Source organism: Callospermophilus lateralis, assembly GCF_048772815.1.
Source record: "Callospermophilus lateralis isolate mCalLat2 chromosome 5 unlocalized genomic scaffold, mCalLat2.hap1 SUPER_5_unloc_2, whole genome shotgun sequence".
Lineage (NCBI taxonomy): Eukaryota > Metazoa > Chordata > Mammalia > Rodentia > Sciuridae > Callospermophilus > Callospermophilus lateralis.
In genome coordinates, this window is record NW_027510148.1 from 1,764,054 (window position 1) to 1,788,219 (window position 24,166).

General features: G+C 45.3%; 1 protein-coding gene and 1 pseudogene across 1 annotated transcript; both read left to right on the forward strand.

The window, feature by feature from the left end:
* LOC143639848 (E3 ubiquitin-protein ligase TRIM58-like) overlaps positions 1 to 24,166 on the forward strand; it is a 305,237-nt pseudogene that overhangs the window by 33,597 nt on the left and 247,474 nt on the right.
* On the forward strand, positions 10,566 to 12,762 carry LOC143639856 (olfactory receptor 2W3-like). The gene is made up of 2 exons (XM_077107890.1): positions 10,566 to 11,479; positions 12,732 to 12,762. Exons 1-2 carry the CDS (start codon positions 10,566 to 10,568, stop codon positions 12,760 to 12,762), a joined length of 945 nt encoding a protein of 314 aa, XP_076964005.1.

The following is a 24,166-nucleotide window of genomic DNA, read 5'->3' on the forward strand; positions in this document are numbered from 1 at the left end:
GACTTGGAAGTAGCTGCGGTGTCCCTACTTGCCTTGTCACTTTTCCAGTGCAGATCAGACCTAGAAGTTGCAGTGTGTCATCAGCAACAGAGTGGCGGTGATCACTGCTGGAGAAGTGAGCACTTCTCGTTAGCTTTCTTCATTCTCCTGCAAGCCCACAGTCCTCAGGTAGTGTAAATAGGGCTGATCATAGGTGTACCAATGAAGCTCAGCTTTGACGTGAAGCACAGGTGTTACAGCTCCATTGGAGGTGATATGGACGTTTACTTGGCCAAACTTTAGTCAGGCTCATCCTTATGAAATGCACTTATAGCAAAGAACCCTTGCTATATTAGCTTAGGTAGAAATTCTGGGGCTGATCCCTGATCAGGGTCCTGGTCCCTCACCTTCCCACAGGTAGCAACTGACCATCCTGGGCAGGCTTCAGCAATCGTCCCAGTAGGTCAACTTAGCCAGAGGTCCCTTAGGCTGGTGCTTGGATTGCACCACTCCATCCCTACTTGCTGCACTCAGAGCTGAGCCCAGTCCCTCTCAGGCCTGAGCCCTAAGGCCCAGCACAGTGGTCCTTATCTATTGTTTTCCTATTTCACATTAATTACTATCACTGAATGATTCTTCTCAGCAAAAACATCACAATATTGTAAAACTGTCAGAGCCTTCTCCCAGAGACCATGGAGAAAATATGCCAGCTGGAATGATGAGCACCTGGAAGGGGAGGAATGCAGTGTCTCTTAAAGTGGCCCTTTATTATTTATTAACATTTTTAAACTTCATGGAGGAATAGTTTACTGACAACCTTTAACAATGATCTTTGGGTAAAGGAAGATATCAGTATGGGTAGATTCACTAGTAAAGGGATATCAACAGAAACGCCTGTTTTCCCTGAAAGCAACGTACAGCAGCAAATGCACCGACACAGATATCTCAGTCCAGGAGTCGGGGCGACCCTACATATGTTCCTGCGGATTTCAGATGACACACTCAGGAGGACCACCACAAATCAGAGGCCATACGCAGGATGGCCAGCAGGGGGCACTCTGCTCACTGTGGAGTGTAGAAAGCCGTCCCACCGCATCAAGAACAGGGTTCTAAACTCAGGAAACTGGATGAAGCCTTCTGGACCCGAGCACAGCACAGAGAGCAAGAAGAGACTGCAGAGGTATGAGAGAGAGAGGCCTCGGGAGGTGCTGGGAAGGAAACCCTCCAGTTCCAGGGTCCTCTAGGCCGTCTGGGGAATTAAACTGGCATACAGAGATTAAAAGAGAGGGCTGGCATATAGCTCAGTTGGTAGAGGGCTTCCCTCAAATGCACAAGGCCCTGGTTTTCAATCCCCAGCACCACCAAAAAGAGACAGATTAAGGGAGAAAAGCTATTCAATGACTTGCATGTGCATGGGAGTCACCCTCGAGACCTAGAGAAGGGCCAGGTAACTGAGATGGCAGAGCCTCTTGAGCTACAGAAAGGGCGTGGGCGTCTGGCATGGTGGGGGGAAGGGAGCAATCCAGGGAATGAGGTTGGCCTTGCTGTGCAGATAGGTCTGTGAGTGTCAGTGTTGTGGGGGTGCAGCCCTCTTCCTGGAAGACACCTTCACTGATACAATTTCCTCCCCAAATGAGGTTCTTCAGAGCCACTCCTGTGCCTGCAGTTGCTCAAAAGAACAGCCTTTATATATGCTAGAGATTAATGCTTTATGGTAGGTGCATGTGGTGAAGAACAATGTCCACTTTGGGACAGCGGGCATATTGGGGGGCGTACTTTGGTCTTCTAGAGTCATAATTTAGGGTGGCATGTGATGAGCCCCAACATCTGGTTGCTTCTTCTTTCTTTCCAAGGCACCCACTTGGGAAGGGTCTGCCAACACTGTAGGCTTCTGAAGGCCTTCTCTAGCACAGCTGATTGTCCCCAATTCCATTCCCCTTGTGCAGTCCTGACACAGCCACTGTCCCTCACTCCAGCACGCAGAGGGCACTCATCTGTGTTTCTAGTTACACCCTGGTCAACCCCAGTCTGGAGGTTTACTAAGTCTACTGTGTTAACTTGATGCTGAGACCAAAATACCTGGCAAGAACTGCTTAGAGGCGCAAAAAGTCAATCTTGGCTCACGGTTCCAGAGACTTAGTCCATGGCAGCCAATGCCACTGCTCTAGGTGGCTCTTAGGTGGGGCAGAGCATCACCTTGGTGGAAGGGCATGGAGGAGGAAACCTGCTCGGGGTGTGAGATGAGCTTCTGTCATAGCAATCACTTCCTATCTGCAGAAGAGAGTGCTCAACACACCGTCACCTTTGCTTGTGGGCTATGTTAGGTTTTGTCTGCTGCTTGGGTTTCTTTTGGGGTGGGGGATTTTGCTCAGTTTTTGCTGTAGTATTATTTATTCACATTTTACAGCATATATTTATAACATATAACATATTTATAACATATAAACTTTTCTCTTCTCTACTTCCTACAGCCAAGGTGTTAATGGACAGGTCCCCAGACTTCACCCCAATTCTTCTCTCCTGCTGGGCCTTCTTTTAAAAGGGCAGCTATAACTGTGCCCACTCTGCATGGTGACCCACAGTGCTCTTTGTCTTCTGACTCGGATTCAGTTCCAGGGTCATCCCCAAAGTGGACGTTGTTCTTCACCAAATGCACCTCCCATAAAGCATTAATCTCTAGCATATATAAAACACTCAAAAAACTTAACACCAAAACCCACAAATAACTCAGTCAATAAATGGTCTAACGAACTGAACAGACACTTCACAGAAGAAGAAACACAATCGATCAACAAATATATGAAAAATTGTTCAGCATCTCTAGCAATTAGAGAAATGTAAATTAAAACTACATTAAAATTTCATCTCACTCCTATCAGGATGGCAAATATCAAGAATACAGGCAACAATAAATGATGGTGAGATGTGGGGAAAAAGGTGCACTCATATATTGCTGGGTGGGACTGCAAATTGGTGCAACCACTATGGAAAGCAGTACGGAGATTCCTCAGAATACTGGGAATGGAAGCACCATTGACCCAGCTATCTCACTCCTTCGTTTATACCCAAAGGATTTAAAATCAGCAATTACAGTAATGCAGCCACATCGATATTTATAGCAGCTCAATTCATAATAGGTAAACTATGGAACCAACCTAGGTGCCCTTCAATAGATGAAATGGATAACGAAAATTTGGTATATATATTCAATGGGATATTACTTAACTTTAAAGACGAATGAAATTATGGCACTTGCCAGTAAATGGGTGGAGCTGGAGTATATCATGCTAAGCAAAATAAGCCAATCCCAAAAAACTGAAGGCCAAATATTTTCTCTAATATGTGGATGCTGATTCACAAAAAGGCACTAGGGAAGAATAGTGTTACCTTAGATTAGCTAGAGGGAAGTGAAGGGAGGGGGAGGGGAGAGATGTAGTGATAGGAAAGATAGTAGAATGAAACAGACATTATTACTGTATGTATATATGTGACTGTAGGACCAATGTGATTCTGCAACATGTACACTCAGAAAAATGAGAAATTATATCCCATCTATGTATGATACATTGAAGTGCATTAATGCATCCTACTGTCAGGTATAACCAATTAAAACAAACAAACAAACAAAAAAATTGTTTCTCTGCCATTATAAAATTCCAGTGGTTTTGATTGCTTTCATTTTCATTGTTTTTATTTTGGAGAATGCATAAAGAAATGTGGACGTAGGAGCTACAGTGTGCTGTGGAAGCCCTCCACTTCTCCTTGGAAGTTTTCGTCGGAGGTCTCTTCACTATGTGACCCAGGCATGACCATGGTGCAGAGTCACCAGCAGAGGAGTGCTGTCCTGAGGTCCTGAGTTGGAGACTGGTTCACCCCTCAGTGTGACAGCTCTATGGACAGCCAAGCTGAGAGCCCTGGAGAGCAGACTGGAGATGGCTGACTAAGGCCTTCAGGTAGGACAGCCCAGACAGCAGTATTCTTAAATTTTCAAAATCAAAGGGGAATCCACACTTGACATGAACCATGTAGCTGTCTGTGAAAAGGTCTTGCTGCTCCTCACAACTTTGAAGGAGGCTCCCTGGCATGTGAGAGCAGGGAAGCAAGGGCCAGCGATGTGTGAGGCACTTTGTGCTCATAAAACTGGCCCCAAACAGCAACAGCAAACAGCAAAGCCAAGCAAGGGAAAGGAAAGATGCACACAGAGGGTGGGAAGGAGAACTGGCTTCAGGAAGCCAATTTCAAATTGTATTAGAGAGGATATGTGCTGAAATAAAAATATGCTGTGCAGAGATATTCAGTTATCAAAGTAAAATATATTCCTGCTAATTAAAAATATGGTAAGAAATTCAACAGAAGGGCTCGATGATCAGAGTGAGGAAATAGTCCAACAAGCAATTTATAATCAGAAAGAAATGAAAATAAGAGGAAAAAAAAACAGAAAATTGATACAGAAGATGGAACACTAAATAATAACAATACTCTTAAAAGTTGGGGGCTGGGATTGTGGTTCAGCAGCAGAGCGCTCGCCTAGCACGCGTGGGACCTGGGTTCGATCCTCAGCACCACATAAAAATAAAGCATTGTGTTGGGTCCATCTACACCTAAAAAAATAAATATTAAAAAAAAGTAGAAAATAGAGGAAAGGAATCACTAATAGGATCAGTTGACAGTGTTTACATCTGAAAGTCAGGTATTACCACATTAAAGGGCTTTCTGAGACCATGGTAAGGTGGTGAAGATGGTTTACTATTCATAATATGCAAGGAAAGCAATTTCTCCATAAGCTTCTGCAGAGGCTAAAATGAAGAAGTTCAATGGCTTTCAGTTTCTCACCAACAAATTGAAATTGAAAATTTCAAAGTAGAATATTGTCGCTAACCCAAATGTCATTCACAGAAAGGCTAAAATAAATATTTTTAAGGTCATAAAAGTTTAACTTCTCTAGGAAACTTTTTAAAAGACTCTGTGTTTCTGGAAAAAATGGAAAATATGAGGGAAGAAGATATGAGTTAAGGGGCTGCAGTTCCAACAAGCAGCGGGGGCAGGTCTGGGAGCTGAGGTGGGGCTGTGCCTGTGGCGTGGAGGAGGTCCACCAGGGCGGAGCAGGCCGAGCTGACCCCAGCAGACACAGATATCAGTCTAGACTGATATACAACCTGATGGGTGACTTTTCTGAGGTGTAGATAAGTTAGGCAATAGTTATTCTGTAGATTTCACACTCTCAAGGTATAATTGTATTGAAATATGTTTGTGCATGATCATTAACTTGAAATGTCTTCTCTCTGCTCTAAAGAGTAGGAAATAATTTATTCCCAACCCACATTTGTGTGGCCTTATATGTTTTATTCTGGTGATTTATAAGCACTGAATCCTCTATTGGGAATATCCAACTCTCCATTTTTGTATATTCTGCTGATTTCCTGTCTGTAGCAGTATTTCTTTTCTTTTTGATACAATCTTAGTTTTTCCATGTGACGTATTTACTATTCTTCTTGCTGTAATATTAGAGAAACAAGAATAAATTTCAGTATTTCTAAGTTGTGTTCTAGAACTCTGCTCTGGGATCTACCAAGGGGAAGAAGAGGGAGCCATTGCAGACACTAAGACTAAATGACTAAATGCTCCCGTCACATCCAGTGTGGGAAGCTCAGTGCTCAGAGCATGGACAGTTGATGTTTGGGGACCTACACAAAGGAACTGCAGCAAGATCCCTGTTTTGGAGAGAATGTGCTCAGCAAGTTTAGAGCACAAACTTGCCCCCTATCTCCTGGGACAGAACTGGGAGCCCTGGGACTCATTAAGCCCTCTGCTTCTTCCTCTAGTTGCTGTCAGGCAATTAGCATGTTTTCTGTTTCTTGTGTTCTCTGTCTCTCCTGGTGCAGCCTGTCTGTTGAACTGAGCAGGAAAAGACAGCCAAGGGTCTTCTGTTTGCTATGAAGCGTAGGAATTGCAAGGTGATTTGTTAGTTTTTGTTGCATGCAGTACTGGGCACTGAACCCAGGGTTGGTCCACCACTGAGCCACATCCCCAGCCTTTTTTATAGTAAGACATGGTCTTGCTAAGTTTCTGAAGCTGGCCTGGAACTTGTGATCCTCCTGTGTCACTCAGCCTTGTAGCTGGAATTACAGGCAGGACTACAGTGCCTGGCCAAATTGAAGATTTTGATTGATTTTTCTGCCTGGTTTTATTTGAGAAATGTATTTGATGATTCCACTTTCATGAAATTGATGCAATCCCACTGGCAAATCTCTTTATTTACTTATTTATTTTTTTGTTGCCACAAACTCGTATTAATGAATTAGGAATATACTTACATAAATAAGTTTTTAAGTAACATTTCCTAGTGAACTTCTGAATCTCTGTGTTAATTAAATTACAGATGTGGGCTGACTTTGCTGTTTCATTTCGGGAAGAAATTAGCCTCAAGAATTCATGCTGCTCCCCAGAGAACATGCCTGCTGATGCCCACGTGAGTCCATGGGAAGACTCAGGGAAGCCTTCCTCTGCCCTGGGCATGATAAGAAAGTGGAGATGAGGGAGCATTGTTCTCACATCTTTACCCACAGGTGTGGGTTGCAAGGCTTGTGACAATAAATTAACACTGGAGGCTGGGTGTGGTGGCACATGCCTATAAATCTAGCAGCTGGGCAGGCTGAGACAGGAGGATTAGAGTTCAAAGCCACCCTCAGCAACAGCAAAGCTCTAAGCACCTCAGTGAGACCCTGTCTCTAAATAAAATACAAAATAGGGCTGGGAGTGTGGCTCTGTGATCTAGTGCCCCTGAGTTCAATTCCAGGTATTAAAAAAAAATTATGAAAATTATGGATTACTCCACATTTTTGGTTTAAAGAAGCTGATTAGGACAAGGAAAAAAAATACAACTCTGGTTTTCTTGTTTTCTGTCACAGGCCAGAGGAAAAACGTGGTTGAACAAAACAGAAATGTGACTGATTCCCTGTAATTTCTCCTCTGTCCCTCCCTTGAGCCCAGGGATCCCATGGGAATATGAATGCCCTGGAGTACCAAGCCCTGTTACTCTGGGTCCTCTTCCCGCTGTCTCTGAGGATCTCTCTGGGGAGACTACCTGTCTGATGTCAGCTTCACAAAACCCTTGTCCTCAGGGCCACTGAGGCTCGCTGGAGTCCAGTAGGCAAGGGGAAGCTCCAGGGTCCCTTCTTCTTTCTCTCCTAGTGTCTCTGCTGCTTTGTGGCACAGGACAGTCATTCCCACCAGCTCAGGCTGGGCCTATTCTGGAGAAAGATTGAGAAAACAAATGGGCATTGGAAATCACAGGGCAGAGGGCTTTGCTGGAGTCAGACCACCCCTCTTCCTCCTTCCACAACCAGCCAACCTCAGCTGCCTTGGTAACATGACATGCCACCAGGAATGGTGAGCAGGGTATGTACCTAACCTCTCTGCTGATTCTTCACTCCTTCTTCTGTGCATTGGCATGCTGACCACCGACCTCCTTGAACCATCCAGAGTGTGCAGGTAATGCCAAAGAAGGAGAGGCATGGTCTCTGTTCTTAGAGAATTTAATAGAGTGATGCCCGTGCACACCTGCAGAGTGCGTGCCACACACAGACCTACTCAAAGTCTCACAGCAGGGAAACCATGCACAGCCAACTGTCTGGAATTTATTTCTGCTAGTTAATCAAAGAACATAGGCTATAGAAAATACACTTTGAGCTACTCTTCAAATAAAATAATAGGCAAGGATATGCATAGCGATATAAAAGAGAATGGACAAAATTCGTTCATATCAATGGCCCAGAGGGTAAAGAAGATACTGAACTGCAGTAAGCTAATGAAGGGCAGTACCCAGCAGAGAACACTTTCATCTGAATTTGAAGTAAACTGGTGTGTAGAGATAGGATGGGAAAGAAGAAACCCAACCCAGACAGGAAACAGAAAACACTCTGTCATCAGCCTCAGCCCAACACAGGCTGTGGTAGGAAATCTAGATGTGAGGAAGACCAAGGGTGAGGTATGAGAACTGAATGTTGGAGTGATGTGAACACACTGCCAGCATTGGCATTGATGTGGTGGGCACCAGGCGCCAGGATCCCACGGAGTCACTGTGCTCTAGAGCAGGGTTAGGAACAGTGCTGTTTCCTGCGAGGAGTAAATGGCCCTCACAGCCAGGTTCTGAGGGGGTGGGCAGAGCTCCTGCCACTCACCTTCTCTGTGCTGGTCACACCTATTGGCACTACCTACTGCACATCTGCTACGTGGGTGCCTGATTCCAGTGCAGGAGGGAGAACCAGACATCCTCTTGTGCTCAGCGACCTCCACAGAATAAAACCTCAGGGCAGAATGAGAGATAGTGTGCAGCAGGGGAAATCAATGCCTAGGTGTAGGGACAGAGGGTGTGTAGGAATAAGGGAGGCCCAGGGGACAGGTGGAGACCAAGGCTGCCAAAGCAGGGTCAGTGCAAGCAATCTGAGCAGTCCTAGGAGCTGCACAGAGGAGGTGAATCTGAAGGACATTGTGAAGAGTGTGCCCAGGGCTGATGGGCCAGGCAGGCTTGCATGCTGCAAATGGCCACATGCAGGCCACAGAGTTTGGAAAATTCTCAGCCCTGGAGAGTAGAAGTTGGGACAGAAGACACATAGGCCATTGATGAGGGAATGGTTTGGAAGCAAACCCGTGCACACGGCTGGGTTCTTGGAAAGCAGGCAAAGGCAGCTGGGGATTCATCAGGAGGTGAGCAAAGAGAAACAGTTGAACGTTGTAGGGGGAGAGTAGTAATTCAGCAGAGGACCGAAGGTCACGGATAATGATAGGGAAATGGAAGAAGTGGGGGAACTAGAGGAGGAGGGAAGAGCAGAGGGGACACTCAGCATAAATCCAGGCTGTGGTCCAGGTAACGCACGGGCAGGCACAGTCAGCTGAGGTGTGCACCATGGATATGCAGGGAAGTGGGAAACTCCCCAGGGTGAAGCACCAGCTCCTTGTGACCTCCCACTAGGGTTATGATCTTAGTGCAGTGAAAAGATCTGTGTCTTGCTTAGTACTGGTGGCATGAGATCTAAAATTTTGGTTTATATAAGCCTTTAAATTTCAAATATTTGAAAATGGTATCATTAATTTAAGAAGCAATCATAGCACCTTAAGTTCTATGAGATTTCAAGGTGGCGTTTTATGGACTGAAGTTGACCTCCTCCTACCTGGACAGTAGATGGAGTCTTAGGAAGCAGTGGTTTCAGCAAATGATACAAAGAGTGGGAAAATGGAAGTGAAGTTTGTCCCACAATCAAGAAACCTGCAGCAATGGAAGGAAAAGAGGCACAAGAGGGTCAGGTCCCCTCTGCCAAGGGCACACTTCTTCATTCTAATAGGAGGTGGAAAAGGGACAGGCTTATCTCATTAACGTCTGTCTGAGACCTGCTTATAAACATTTAGTGATCACCAAACCCCCCAAATCTGGCTAAAATATTCCTCCCTCTGGGTCCATAGGGAAGTCAGTAACCATTTCATTAATTAGTTAAAATGCAAAGTTCTCAAGCTGAACACAAGTACTAGAGAACTAGGATGAAATGACCGTAACCTCTGTCTTCCAAAACTGTCTCGGTATCCCATCATAAGCCTGGGTTAGACACCAAATCCTCAGACTCAGCCTCTTACAGGGTGACTGAAATCACAGACCCTGGAGGAATCAGACAGGCGGGAAAATTCACATCACTCTTGATGATGAAGGGCCATAATGTGGAAAAGCCAAAATGTGGAGCTGAATCCCTCCCTCTCTTTATTTCTTTATTCCTTCCTCCTTCCTTCCTCCTCCCTCTCTCCCTCCCTTTCTCCTTCCTTTTTCCTCCTTCCCTCTCTTCCTTCCTTCTCTCCTCCTACCTTCCTTCCTTCCTTCCTCTCTCCCTCCCTTTCTACCTTTATTCCTCTCTCCTCCCTCCTCCCTTCCTTATTTCCTCCTCCCTCCCTCCCTCCTTCCCTTTCTCCTTCCTTTCTTTTCTCCTCCTTCCTTCCTTCTTCTTTTCCTTTCTTTGAGAAATCTGGCAGGAGCCAACCTCTCCTAAAGATTGGTGATGACGAAAGTTGCCACGGCGTCCACCCAGCCTCAGGCGCATTCAGAAGGCTCATTCACAGAGAGAGGAGGAACTCCCACCCTGGTACCATGTCTCCACTTTCCTCCTGGGCTGAGGAAGAGGACAGAGGAGCTCTGCTTGTTCATGGGGAGCATGATTCAGGGGGTTCAGATCTAGAGGAAAAATAGGAAATTTTTGATCCATTTTTAGCAAAATGTTCACAATATAGTGTTTAAAAATATATTTTCTCTTTAAGAATAGGTTTATTTTTAATTCCCACAAACTTTCTGTTTATTTTTTAAATGATATTTAGGTTTTACGTTTTGTTTTGAGTACATTCTTTTTTACCCTCGATGTATAAATACTATTGATTTCTAGTGTTAACCCAGTAAGCGATGCACATGGACAGACACGTTTTCACCAGAAGTTCCAGATTTTATTAATATGTGACAGGGGTGCAGAGGGGCTGGGAATTACTTTTTCTTTTCTTTTCCTTTCTTTTTTTTTTTTTTGTTTCAAATTCCATTTTCCTCAGGTGTAGTAGAGATGGATAGAACCAATGGCAGCACCCAGGGCCACTTCATCCTCCTGGGTTTCTCTGACCGCCCCCACCTGGAGAGGGTCCTCTTTGTGGTCATCCTGGTAGCCTACCTGCTGACCCTGGTGGGCAATAGCACCATCATCCTGGTGTCTCGGCTGGACTCCCGGCTCCACATGCCCATGTACTTCTTTCTCACCCACCTGTCCTTCCTGGACCTCAGCTTCACCACCAGCTCCATCCCCCAGCTGCTCTACAACCTGAGTGGCCACGACAAGACCATCAGCTATGTGGGCTGTGTGGTCCAGCTCTTCCTGTTCCTGGGCCTGGGTGGAGTGGAGTGTCTGCTGCTGGCAGTCATGGCCTATGACAGGTTTGTGGCTGTCTGCAAGCCCCTGCACTATATGACTATTATGCATCCACAACTCTGCCTGGGCTTGGTGTCGGTGGCCTGGGGCTGTGGGATGGCCAATTCTTTGATCATGTCACCAATGACGTTGTGGCTACCTCGATGTGGGCACAACAAGGTGGACCACTTCCTGTGTGAGATGCCCGCGCTGATCCGGTTGGCCTGCATCAGCACTGCTGCCGTGGAGGGCATCGCCTTCATCCTGGCTGTGGGCATCGTGCTGTCTCCCCTGGTCTTCATCTTGGTGTCCTATGGCCACATTGTCAGGGCTGTGTTCAGAATCCAGTCGTCCTCAGGAAGACACAGAATCTTCAACACCTGTGCCTCCCACCTCACCGTGGTCTCCCTGTTTTACGGGAACATCATCTACATGTACATGCAGCCAGGACACAGCTCCTCCCAGGACCAGGGCAAGTTCCTCACCCTCTTCTACAACATCGTCACCCCCCTCCTGAACCCCCTGATCTACACCCTCAGAAACAAGGAGGTGAAGGGGGCACTGAGAAGGCTGCTGCTGGGAAATATAAGTTTAGGAAAGAATTTATAACAAAGGTAAATTTGGGAACTCCCGCTTATGTTAAGCCTTACAAAGCTGGGGGTGTTGAACCACGATTTAGCATCACCAACATCTGTCAGAATTTCAGCAGGATTCATCACCAGCTTGTCCCCCACATTTAGTTTGCCTGGTGTGCGAGTCATGTAGGAGTACAGAAGGGCTGACACCCAGAAGCAGGACTTCTCAAGGGAAGGTCTGCTGACCACTGCTGATGCAGATATGGAGAAGGGCTTTGCCGTTCTCACAGCTATGTGTTTGGAGGAAGCTGTGTTTTCCATGCCTAGAGGGGAAAGGGAGGAGGGAAACCGCTCTTCCCTGAATGGGCTGTGGGGTGTAGAACCATCGAGTACAGTGCACTGAGGGAGGGTCTCATCCTAATTGCCCACCCTTGCAAACCTTGGTAAGATGCTGTCAACATGCAACAGAGTTTTATTACCCTGTCACTGTCTTTCATCAAGGGAGCAACAACAGTTCCTTTGCTTGGTGCATGTGTCTGTTAGAGCTCATCACCTGCCATCCACAGTTACAAGGTCACCCTTCTGTTCCAGGCACTTGGCTGAACATCCAATCACACTCCTGCTCTGGGAGGGACAGTGACAATGGATCCGGAGGAGAAAATAGCCACGCAGCCTACATGCTGTCAATAGAATAAAACACCGCCTTGGAGACAGCTGGAGGAGGGAGGCCTCAGGCAGGGTGTCCAGGGACAGTTCTGAAGCCACGTTCTGGCTGCATCTGCGTGATGAACAGGAAGACCCAGGAGGTGACTCCAGCACCAGGGCCAAGTTTGCATTTCCTCAGGCTGGAGTGAGCCTGTCATGCCCCCAGACAGGAAAGCAGCAGTGCCACCTGAGAGGGAGCAGAGTGCAGGGCTGAGCACCCATAGCAGAGTGGAAGAGCAGGACTTGGAACACAACACAGGGTGTCTTGGAGGAAGTTCAGTAATGTGCACCTGGTCTTACCAGGCGTGCCATCTGCTGGGAGGGCATCCCAGCTGCAGGTGAGCAAGCTGATGTCAGTCAGAGGCAGCAGGATGGCTTGTGCCGAGGCATCAGTGCCAGGAAGCTCTGGGAGCCTCCCTGTGCTTTAGAGGTCCGGCCACAGGGACTGGAGTGGAACTTGTAGAGGGAGTGAAAACAGAGCAGGAGCAACCCCTGTGTTTTTAGCCTCACCCCCTGTGTTTTTAGACCATTTCTGGACACTTTCCAGATGGGAACAGCTGGAGGAGAAGCAGACGTGAATGGGAGGTAGACTGTTCTCTTAGGACAGATTATATCTGAGATAAGTTATAAACAGCCGCCTGAGGAAGCAGAAGAGATGGCTAGACACGGCATGAGCCCTGTTAAGAAGGGCAGGCTGGAGGGAAAGCAGGAACTCCCCAGCATATACTCGTGACTGAAAGGCATCAGACTGTACCCTTCTATCTGGGCAGAAATAGGTAAGAGAAGTGAATTAAAATGAAGACTAAAGAAAGGCAAAGTAAGGGACTAGGACTAAGCCCTAAGATGAATGCACATTTATAATCCAGGCAGAGGGACCAGGAAAGGCAGCATGGTCACTCATCTGGGGACTCTGCTAGGCCTCCCGCCCTGTGCCAGCATGTTCCCCCATCATGCCCTTGGTTCAGTGTGGCCACATGAGCGGCTTTCCACAGTAGCACGTGGCAGACGTCATGTGGTGTCAGGCCTGGACCAGCTCCTTGAGGCTGGCGGCTACTGACTTTGTTCTCTTGGGGTCCAGCTGCGAGGCAAAGGAGCTCAGGCCAGACTGCTGAATGATGAAAGGCCAAGGAGAGGAGGGTGTTCCACACCTGCCACTCCAGCCTGCGGCGTGGAGAGGTCCTCTCATCTGAAGCCAGAGCTCAGAGCATGCATGCTAGCAAGTCTCCTTAACAGGCTGCACACTGAATAGGGACGAATACAAGTGTAAAAAATTGAAGACTCGTGAATAATAAATATCACAGTTATTTTAAGACATTAGTGTTGGCATCATTTGTTTTGCAGCCATAAATAAGAAACTTTGCTTTTAAAACCTGACACTGGGGCTTAGAAAGGAAATAGATAAACGAGAAACTGGAAGGTTTTGTTTAACCTTTAAAGTTAAAGATGTGCTTAATGTGTCTGTAAGTTGAAGCAGTGTTTCAATAAAAGGAGACTCTCTCATTGCCAAATAGAAGGTCTAATATTAGGACTGAGGTGAGGATTCCAGTGGCAACCAGGAAATTTCCATTGTAACGCCCGACAGGCTGACAGATAGTGAGCCAGAGAGATGCAGAACAGTTCTTGGGCCCATGAAGGTAATTCATGGAGCTCCTGACTGCTCCTGTTTCTTGTAGCAGTGTAAGAATTAGCCACCAGTTGAGCCCAGTGAGAGGTAGAGCCAGGGCATGGGGCGCACACTGAACAAAGGGGAGAAGGTAAAATATAGCCTGAGCTGGAAAATTGATGTTTTTTTTTTTTTTTTTTTTTTAACTGATGATTGAACCCAGGGGTGCACTAACCACTGAGCTATGTCCCCAACCCTCTTATATATTTTATTTAGAGACAGGGTCTCACTGAGTTGCTAAGTGTCTTGCTGAATTTCTCAGGCTGACTTTGAATTCACAATCTTCCTGCCTCAGCTTCCTGAGTTCTGGGATAATAGGCGTGCACCACCGAACAGGGCAAAAATTGAAGGTTCTTTGCAAGCAGAAATCTCTTTTTGATACTGTTGCCTGTTCTTTTGTCTTTTGTGGGCATGCATTCAAAATGAGATAAACCAGCACATTTTGTAGGTTTTCTTGAGAGGCATGTTCTGTTAGCAAACAGTGAAGTGCTTCCAGGCATGGGGCTTTGCCTAGTGTGTGTGACCAAAGACAAACATTTCTCCATCTACAACCTACACTTTGTAGGTTATGTTAGCCTTGCTTGCAAATGGTTTTTTAACAGGGATTGGAATTCCTGGAGTGAGGGATAGAAACCTATATGTATAATATTTTATCATCAGAGAAACTCCGAATTAGGAGTAAGTATTTACAATTTTAAATATTAAATTTAGACTCCAAGATGACGAGTTACCCTGGTTTCAAATAATGGAGAGAGAGAATTTCCACTACATGAAGAGCAGCTGTCAGAAACCACTATATGATAAGGAACAGGTGCAGCGTGCTTCCCCTGACCTGGCTGAGTACTGTACAGGCCTTTGTCCCTCAGCAGGGCTTGCATGCTGGTTTCTCAGGACCATTCTGTAGCTTTGGAGAGGAACGCCTGAGGGGGAATGCTGCTCTCCTGGCCTTTCACCAAGGGCGCCTCCCACCCCAGGACTTGATGTTGTTGATACCGAGCTCACTTCCACAGTGGAGGCAGAATTGTCAGGTCTCCACAGTGACGATCCTCCCTCTGTCCTGCACCACAGGACCTCTACACGCTGTGGCTCACTTCTCCACCTGAGTTCTTACTGCCTGGGCAACCTTTGACCTTTCACTGTCTCTGGTTTAAATCTTTGCTTTTAAAGCCGGTTTCATAGCTGGAATTGTGCAGGAGGGACCCTTGTGAGACCAGCTTCTTTCACTTGGCAACATGCATTTGGCAAACACCCTTGCCCTGGTTTCTTTGTCCCTCTAGATGATACTCCGCTGTGGGGGAGCCACACTTTATCCATCCACCTCTTAAACAGTGTCTTGGTTGCTTTCAGTTTGTGGTGAATGAATGAAGCCATATTCTTATGAAGATTTTGTGTGGCTCTAAGTTTAGAAATCAGTTGGGTAAATAGTCAGAAGTGGACCACATGAAGAACATGTGTGTCTGCAAGAAACTGCCAAAGCACCATCAGAATGGCTCTCTAGCTTTGCATTTGCACTAGCAAGGACAGAGCACCCTTTGTGCTGTGCATGGGAAGGACACACCATTCTGCTCATGTTTTAGGCTCCTTCTGTCAGGTGTGTAGTGGTGGTCGCACAGATGGTTTAGATTTCATTTCTCTAAGGAAGATGGTGACTGGCACCTCCTCACATGCTTGTTTACCGTCCATGTATCTTCTGAGCTGAAGTGTTTTTCAGATCTTTTGTCCATTTTAAATTTTTTTTCTTTTTTTTCTTGTTTCCTTTTAGGAGTTTTAGTATATTTTGAAAACAAGTTCATTATCTATGTATCTATCATCTTTTGGTTCTGGAAAAAGATTCCAGGGCTGAAAACTGTTACAGCCCCAGCTCTTTTTTATTGTGAGACAGGATCTTGCTAAGTTGCTGAGACTGACTTTGAACTGTAAACTTCCTGCCCCAGCCTCCTGAGTTGCTGGGGTTATGGGTATGCACCACTGTGCCTGGCTACATATGTAGTGTTTTTTTTTTTTTTTGGGGGGGGGGGAATATTTTTTAGCTATAGATGGACATAATATCTTTATTTTTATTTATGTATTTTTATGTGGTGCTGAGGGTCGAACCCAGTGCCTCACACGTGTGAAGCAAGTGCTCTACCACTGAGCTACAACCCCAGCCCCGACATATGTAGTGTTTTTACAAATATTTCCCTCAGTCTGTGGCATGCTTTCCTCCATGGCCTTTGAATACTGATGACTCCAGAAGTCCTTCATTTTATAAAGGTTCATTCTATCACATTCACCTTTGTTGGAGCAAGCTTGGATCTCGTATGTGAAAACTGCCAAGCCCAGCGGTCTAGACTTTCTGTGTTCTTGATGAGGCTGTAGAGTTTTGCATTTTATGTTGAGGTATATGGTATATTTGAGTTAGCTTTTCAGCAGGTGGAAGTGTCCAGATCAATCACCTTTTCCTGATGTCAAGGCCATACTCTGCCAGCAAGTAAGAAAATTCAAAGCCCACAGGACTCTGCCACAGAGACTCATGCCACAGTACACCCCTGCCTGCACTGTCCTCTAAGGAACTGACCCTGTTTGCCCTGCCTTTCCTCAGGCAGGCTGTGGCCTGATTATAAACTGTCCTTCAAATGCTGAGCTCAGTCAAGTTTGTTTCTTTGGAAACACATAAATAAAAATATCATTGAGTCACACAATCACCAGCACCAGAAGCCTCTGTCTGAAGAAGGCCATGAGGCAATCTCAGCTCAGAATTTCACATTTTCCCTTTGGATCTAGATCATGTCTGTTTCTTAGCTTCATGATTTTTTATTGCTCTCAGCTATATTACTTACAGTGTAAGCAATTGGTTCTTTGGTTCTTCACCTATAAAACTGGATGATAACAGGGTACATGGTATATATGGTCTGTGGGTATAAAGTTAATTTGTTATTACAAATTTCTTGGAAGAGTGCCAGTTACACACAGGATATTTAGAGCTATACCTCTTAGGTTGACTTTGAATTTTATAGAAGAGTACAAATTAGCTCACAAAATATAGTTTTACTCACCTGCTGACATCCTCAAACACACAGATTATATGGAATTATGCAAGAATCAACGTATTTTTTCTATTTTTATTATTATCAATATTATTTTTCTCAATGACAAGTGAGCTTTATTTATTGCTGGTGTACCTCATGGTCCATTGATAGACATGTATTTTGCAATGGTCAACTTTGACCAGTTAGCAGATGCAGTACTTGTACACTTGGGGATTTTTTCCTGACAGCACTTAATCTCTATCTTCTCAGCTGTTTTCAACATGACATTTATGATTATAGCTGAGGTCACCATGCTTCATGAACTTGTTCTTCCTGTGTAACAGAAATTCTGCTTCCTTTGAATACCTGCCAGGGCCATCTCTCTTTCCTAGAAGCCCTGTTGACCATGGTGTCACTCTGCTTCTGAGATTGAGTATCACTCCTCAGATTCCAGAGTCAAGGTCATGTGTTGCTTGTTCTGCTGAGCCTGGCTTGTTTCACACAATGTCCTCCAGGTCACCCATTGTCACTAGTGAGAGACTGTCCCTCCTCTCTAATGCTGAGTGGTACGATGTCTCCTGCACACATGTGTTTTCTCAGTCCATTCATTTGCTGACACACACCTGGGTTAATTCTGTGCCTTGGCACTGGGAATGACGCTGTCATAGCTAGAGACATGGACTTTCTTTGACACACTGACTCGTGTGGTTTGAGGACACATCCTGCCAAGGACTGCTGCATCCTATGGTAGTTCTACCTTAGGTTTTTCTGGATCCACTATCCCTTTTCCCAAAGTGACTGCACCAATTGTCATTCCCATTAGCAAAGTGTGTGAGTGTTCCCTTTTTTCTCTGAACTCTCACAAACTTGTAGCTTCTGTTTTTTGAAAATAGCCATTCAAATAGGTATGAAGTGAACAAATAAGTATGAAGTGGCATCTCTGTGACTTTAATTTGGATTTCACTTATGATTGATGATGTTAAACATTCTTCAAACATCTGTTGATCCTTTGTACATTTTTTAGTGGAATACTTATCATATCACTTGACCATTTAACCATTAGATTATTTTCTTGCTATTGAGTTGTTTGAGTAATATGAATAATTCAGCTCCAGTTCCCCTGATCTTGTCCAACATATTTACAGTCATACAGCATATATTATCACAGAAAAAAAAAGTCTAATATTTTTCATTCTGCTAAGAAATACTGAAAATAAGGTAATCAAATAGAAATGCAAATCAACACCAGGAGGCACCTCACACAATCCAAAATCATTACAGTCAACATGTTATTAGATCCAACCCAGCTCCCTGCAAAAGAGTCACCAAATTCTTAGAAGAAACAAAATACAATGATTTGCATTACAGTTACTAAAAAGAAGGCAGAATGTGAAAACAATTTTGGAAACAATTTGTATTTTTATATTAGTCTTGTATAATTTTTAGAATTTCAGTTGGATTTTAAAATTTGCACAGTAATATTTCAGGAATTAGAAAAAAATAACCCATGGCTTTATTTATTTATTTTTATTTGCTATTTTTTTTTTCAATCAAAAAATGGAGAGACAAGATTTTTAAAAATTCTCCTTTTCATAAAGAAGCATGACTTTTTCTCTAGGTCGCAGTAGTTTGAACATGTGTCTGCATTTTTATGCTGATTGAATTATTGTCAGGGTGGTGGCCACTCCATCAAGTGTGAAATCTCAGCTGCTTGGCAGAGGAGAGTGGGAAACCATCACCCAGGAGTGTATTCCCTATGTGACCTCTGCTGTCACCTGCCAGTAATGGGGTTTCCACATCTTGGAGAGGAGAAGAGAATGAAAGCAGTCCTCTCTGAGGCAGGCAGGCATGTAGGCAGCCAGGATTATGATCAGCTTCTAAACATCGTTCAGTGGATGCACCATGTTGGTGCCAGAGACCCAGACCATCAGGGGGGCACCACATACCTTCTGAGATCTGTGGCAGCTCCCAGGTGTTTTCCAAGAGCACCCCAGGGTGGCCTTCACTGTCCCCACCATTCCAGAAACCAAACAAGCCTCTTACTGCCAGTGGTGCAGTCATATACACTCTGAAAAGGTTGAGTGACTTCTGCCTTTTAGGGAATGCTGCCTTCCACACGGGGTGCTTCTGGAAGGCATTGTCAGGAAACAAAGGTCAAAGGTGGGACTTGGTTTCCTATCAGTTCAGATGAACACACAGTGATTACATGGTTGCGTGTGGAAAAAAAAAAAACAAACAGTGTTATTCTACAATAAGAAAAGATGGATTTACCTAGTAACTTGGTGAAAGTGTTGGAGGAGAAACTTACTCCATGTGGGGGAAGGTGGAGTAGAGGAAGGGTCAGGTGCCAGCTGCCCCTGAGCTGAGATCCCAGCAGCAGGAGGATTGCTTCCTAACAGGGTGATGGAGGAAATTCACTGGAATTCAGCATTGGACAGTAAAATAACTGTAGAGAGACATTTACAGGTTTTGAACATGGAACAAAAAGTACTGCATTAGAGATGAGCCAGTTTTGCTGGCGGGGGAGTCTGATCCATCCCCCCACTTCCCTTCAGGCAGCCAGGGAGGGAAACACTGGCAATGAACTTGGCACCTGTTAACCTGTGGAAGAGAGGGAGGTGGATCTCAACAGACCCAAGAAAGGCAGCAAGTTGGTGATGGAAAGATGCTGAGCATCTCTGGGCGGGCCCTGGATACCCAGGCCTGAGGGCACCCTTGGCTGCTGGGAGCTGGTGCAGGCGTCTGGGAGGAGAACAGAAAGTGTCCAGACCCTGAATCTGCACTCCAGGCCTGACCCTGGGGAATGTGCATGGTGGTGGAGTATGTGCAGCCTGTGCAGGGACTGGGGAGGTTTCTGAGCTTGGGCTCCAGGGAGTGCACCGTGTGTGTGTGGTTTCATTTTTATCACTTTTCTTCCCCTCATCTGTTATCTGCCCTGTTCTGACTTGGAGCCATGGGTGTCTGTGGGTTGGTTTTGGTTGAGTTTCTACTTGTTCCTACCTTAGTGCTCGTTCCTTTTTTCCTCCTTCTCTTCATTCCCTCTCTAATAGCCACATGCTCTCATTTCAGTGCTGACCCACTGTTCCTCTTTGTGGGCCGTTAGTGATAGAGATGTCATTGCAGGCACCAGATGTTTATTTTAAGCTTTATATTGGTTCACACTATTATTATTTCATGCTCCCTGTTTTCCTAAGAGGGGCTGGAAAGTGATTGGGACACTACAGATTCTCAGCATAGAGATCCTACTGCTGAGCTATCCTCACAGCTCTATCAAGTAGCAGCCAATTGCTTTGCTTGCACAAGCTGTCTCTCGGACGCCAGCAAGACTTTAATACATAGAATGGAGGAGACAAAGTCTCAGATCAACAACCAGGCCCCAAGTAGGAACACCTAGAGGGGGACCTCTGTTTTCACTCCCAGATATCAATTCACACACTCAGAACAGAAAAGTTCCAGAGGAGAGCTCTGAGAAGTTGTGGCTCTGCAGCAGGTCTCCAAGAGTGAATTAAATCGCTGGCCTATATCAGCGACTTGAGTGGGACTGGAGGTTGAAATTAACACTCAGATTATTAACACTCGGGGCTAAGTGGTGAAGCTAAATGATACCAACAACATAGGACTTAATAAGTGAAAGATAACTTCACACAAAAGGGCTCTCTCACACACACCAGGAACAGGAGTCATCTCAACAGATCACAAGTCCAAGACCTCTGAAAACATGAGGAAATAGCCAAGTTTCCACCCAAAATCTATAACACCTGCAGATATGGAAGTGGATGAGATTCTTGATAAAGACTATAGAATTATTTATATGTTCAATGAGCTAAATTAAGATCAAAATAACAAATGAAAAAAAAAATACAGAAAGTGAAAGACCATTTAAATAAATAAATAATGAAATGGAATACAGAAAAGCCCATCAGAATTCCTGGAATGCAAGGTACAATGAAGCCAATAGAATTCAACTGAAAATGTCACCAATAGATGAGATTGTGTAGAAAATGAGGCACAGAACTCTCAGCAATTTATAGAAATACCCATGCTCTTGAAATATGTACTCTAGAACTATGTCCAGCAATCATAACTAAAATAAAGGAAATGTTAATTTCTAGATGAACTTCTGTGTGGGAACATTAGTCAGAATTATTAATAAGTCTCAGAACCTGAGGAAGCAATTACTTCAAGGAGTAGGTGAATTATCAGCCACTAAATACTGAGTATTTATAACATTGTAGTGGACATAGAGGTAAATCTAAGTGTCCCATAAGTTGAAAATCACAATACACAATACCCTGTCTCTAAATTAAAAAGGAAAGAGGACTAGTGTTATGGCCCAGTGGCTAAGCACTCGTGAGTTTATCCTCTGGTACAAAAAAAAAAAAAAAAAAAAAAAAAAAAAAAAAAAAAGAAGAAAGAAAAAAAATGAATGAATGAATGAATGGGTAAAATGAGTGAATAAAATTGAAGGATAGTTTGATATTTGGGCCTTAGGATGAGCACTTTTATCCAATTGCCACCTATCTAGGTAATTATAAGATCTTATTGTTTTCTAAATATTTTAATGTTTCTCTCCTCCTCCATTAGTATAATTACTGCTCTTGCTTTCCATAATATTTTCTAGTTACATTCAAACTGACATTTGAATCTGATTGTATCAGCCAGGGTTCTTAATTGAAAGGAATGAAGCAAGTTAATTTCTATTAAAAGAGAAAAGAGACATACTGAAAGGTATCTGATGGCCCCTAGGGTCTTCAGAAACACCAAGCAGTGAGGCTGGATGTGTATACATCAAGAACATCCCCAGTACATGTGTGAGATAAAACGAAAGAGAATGTCCCTGGTCAAACAGCAGATGATTGTGCTGATGCCACACCACCAGGTCAAGTGACCTCAGTAAATCCCATAAGCTCCAGTTTGGTGAAATGGGATAGAATGCGGATGGAGAGTTACCTCCAGGATGGAGTTGGTCATGTGGCCGATGGCTCATGGAACTGACCAGGCAGGCAGATTAGAAAGCATGAGACCCAGTGATATCTGCAGACACAGGCTGCCTGTGAGGCTTGGGAAGGCACAGCCATGCACCTGAGAGAGGCACACCATGTTGACTGCCCAGATGGTGGGAAAGAAGATCCCAAAGAGGTTGCTCAATTGGCAAGCTTGGCCTTGAACTTGCCATCTTCCTGCTTACCCCTCCCAAGTCACACTGTGCCTGGCTATGGTGACTTCTAAAGATTTACTGTGGAATCATGAGGTTTTCCACATGTGTTATTATGTTATATATGAGCAGCTACAGTATTACTTCTCATTTCCCCAGTAGGAGAACCTATATTTATTCTTTCTTGGCTAATTTATCTGGCTTAACTTCCAGTTGTCAGTTGAATGGAGCCAGGGAAAGTGAGGGTACTTGTTCCCAGTCCCAGAAGTGAAGCTCTTAGTCTTTCACTACTCAGTATAAAGTAACTGTGGGTTACACTTTCCACAGAACACAACTTTCACATTGAGTTACAGTTCCATTCAAATAATGCATGGACAATATCAGCAGTCCAAGGACTAAGTACAGACCTCAGACCACTCTTCCAGACCCAGGGTAAAAATTTCAAACAATTTTACATTTCTCTCTATTTTTTCCCACTTATTCTCAAATCACATGCATCTCTTCCACCTCGATTCCCACAGCCTGCTCACCACCCCCTGACTCAGCACTGTGGGCACTGAAATACAGAATCATTCCTGGCCATATGGTCACCTGCATGGTGCTCACACTCCTCCCATTCTTTTGAGAGACTGTGTCCTTCCCAATGACTCCCTGCCTCTTATTGTCAATACCTGTGTTCCCTCAGGTGCTTTAGGATCTTGTTTCCTAGGAGAATTTCTGGGTCCTGGGAAGAAAGCAGAGCAGAGTGAGGTGGTGACCCCGATCCCTCCTCAACACAGAAAGGAGCCCTGAAGTACAGCTGACCAAAGCAGTGGGTGACAGAACAAATGTGTCACCAAGACCCAACATTAGACATTCTGAGACCTGGGGGAGCTTGAGGTTGGGTTTCTGGAGCAGAAAATGAGGATAGAGTTCCCTGGCCCCAAACCTGGACCAGCATGAGGAGGGCACGGGGGAGAGTGAGGAGAAGCTGGCCACTCCCTCCCACTGCAACTGGAGAAAACAGGCCAAGGTAAGTGCCCCAGGAGCAGGGGGCATGGAAAAGATCAAGCAGTTCAACATAATAGTGGACAGAAAGCAGAGCCCTGCAGGACAGCCATCTCCTGAAGCCCACAGCTGCCCTGCTGCCCCAGGAGAACTTAAATCAACTGTGTTTTCCACCTTGGGAAAGTAACTATTAAACCAGAGGGAGCCCTGCAGCTGGATTATCAGTGGTTCAACTATGAGGAACTTGTTGCTGCAGCCCCTTCCCCACCCTAGCAAGAGGAACTGGAAAGAGCAGCCCCGCTGGGGAAGGGCTGACCTAACCTGCCCTGCCCACAGAGTTCCAGAGCTGGGCAGAGAGGAGTGGAGACAATGATTCACAGTGGGGTGAAGGGAGCTCAGAACCAGGAAGGCAGCCTTGGTCCTGGGCAGTTAGGGTTGGGGGCGGGGACTGAAGCATGCACCCTTGACCTTGACCACAACCAAGGCTGTTTGGACCCTGACAGGTGCTGCCTCAGTCTCCCCTGCAGTGCTCATGGTTCAGGACCTTGGGCAGTGGAAGCTAGAGCCCAGGTAAACCAACTGAATCTGTATCTGGTAGCATGGACGGTCCCCAAGGCCAGTTGTGTTGGTCGGAGGACCTGTTTCTGCACGACAGTCCACCAACGGAGAATTCACCACCACAGGCCCAGGGCTTGCAGACATTCACCAGACATTCGGAAAAGACTCCATGGAGGTGAGCAGGTTCGCGGTGATCCTCCCTACTCCCAGCAACAGCCAGGAGCCCTGCATCCTGAGCTCCCACACACCACAGAAACAGCAACACGCACCATCTGCACCTTCTGAGCAGCCAGCCTCATGCCTGAGTGACAAATGACAAGCAGCTGGTGGGAAGTTCCTGGCAACCAGGGGAGTGGCTCCTGTGTTCCGACACCTTCAGGGGTGGGGAGGGGAACCCAAAGCCAAAAAATGATGGACATCTCCTAAAGGTCCCAAATTCTGAAGAAAGCCCAAACAAAACTCAAGAATTTTCTTTATTTTGGCATAGTTTACTATAAATACCTCTAATGTTTATTGTGAAGAGCTCAACTTTGATTATGTAAATATCACTTTCCATCCTGATTTGGTTGTTGTTACACTAATAGGCAAGACTGTGTTGATTTGGTAGTTGT

Coding starts and splice junctions, on each gene's coding strand:
- LOC143639856 (XM_077107890.1), top strand. CDS start 10,566: ATGGATAGAACCAATGGCAGCACCCAGGGCCACTTCATCCTCCTGGGT. Junction 11,480..12,731: donor GGGGCACTGAGAAGGCTGCT/GCTGGGAAATAT, acceptor GACACTTTCCAG/ATGGGAACAGCTGGAGGAGA.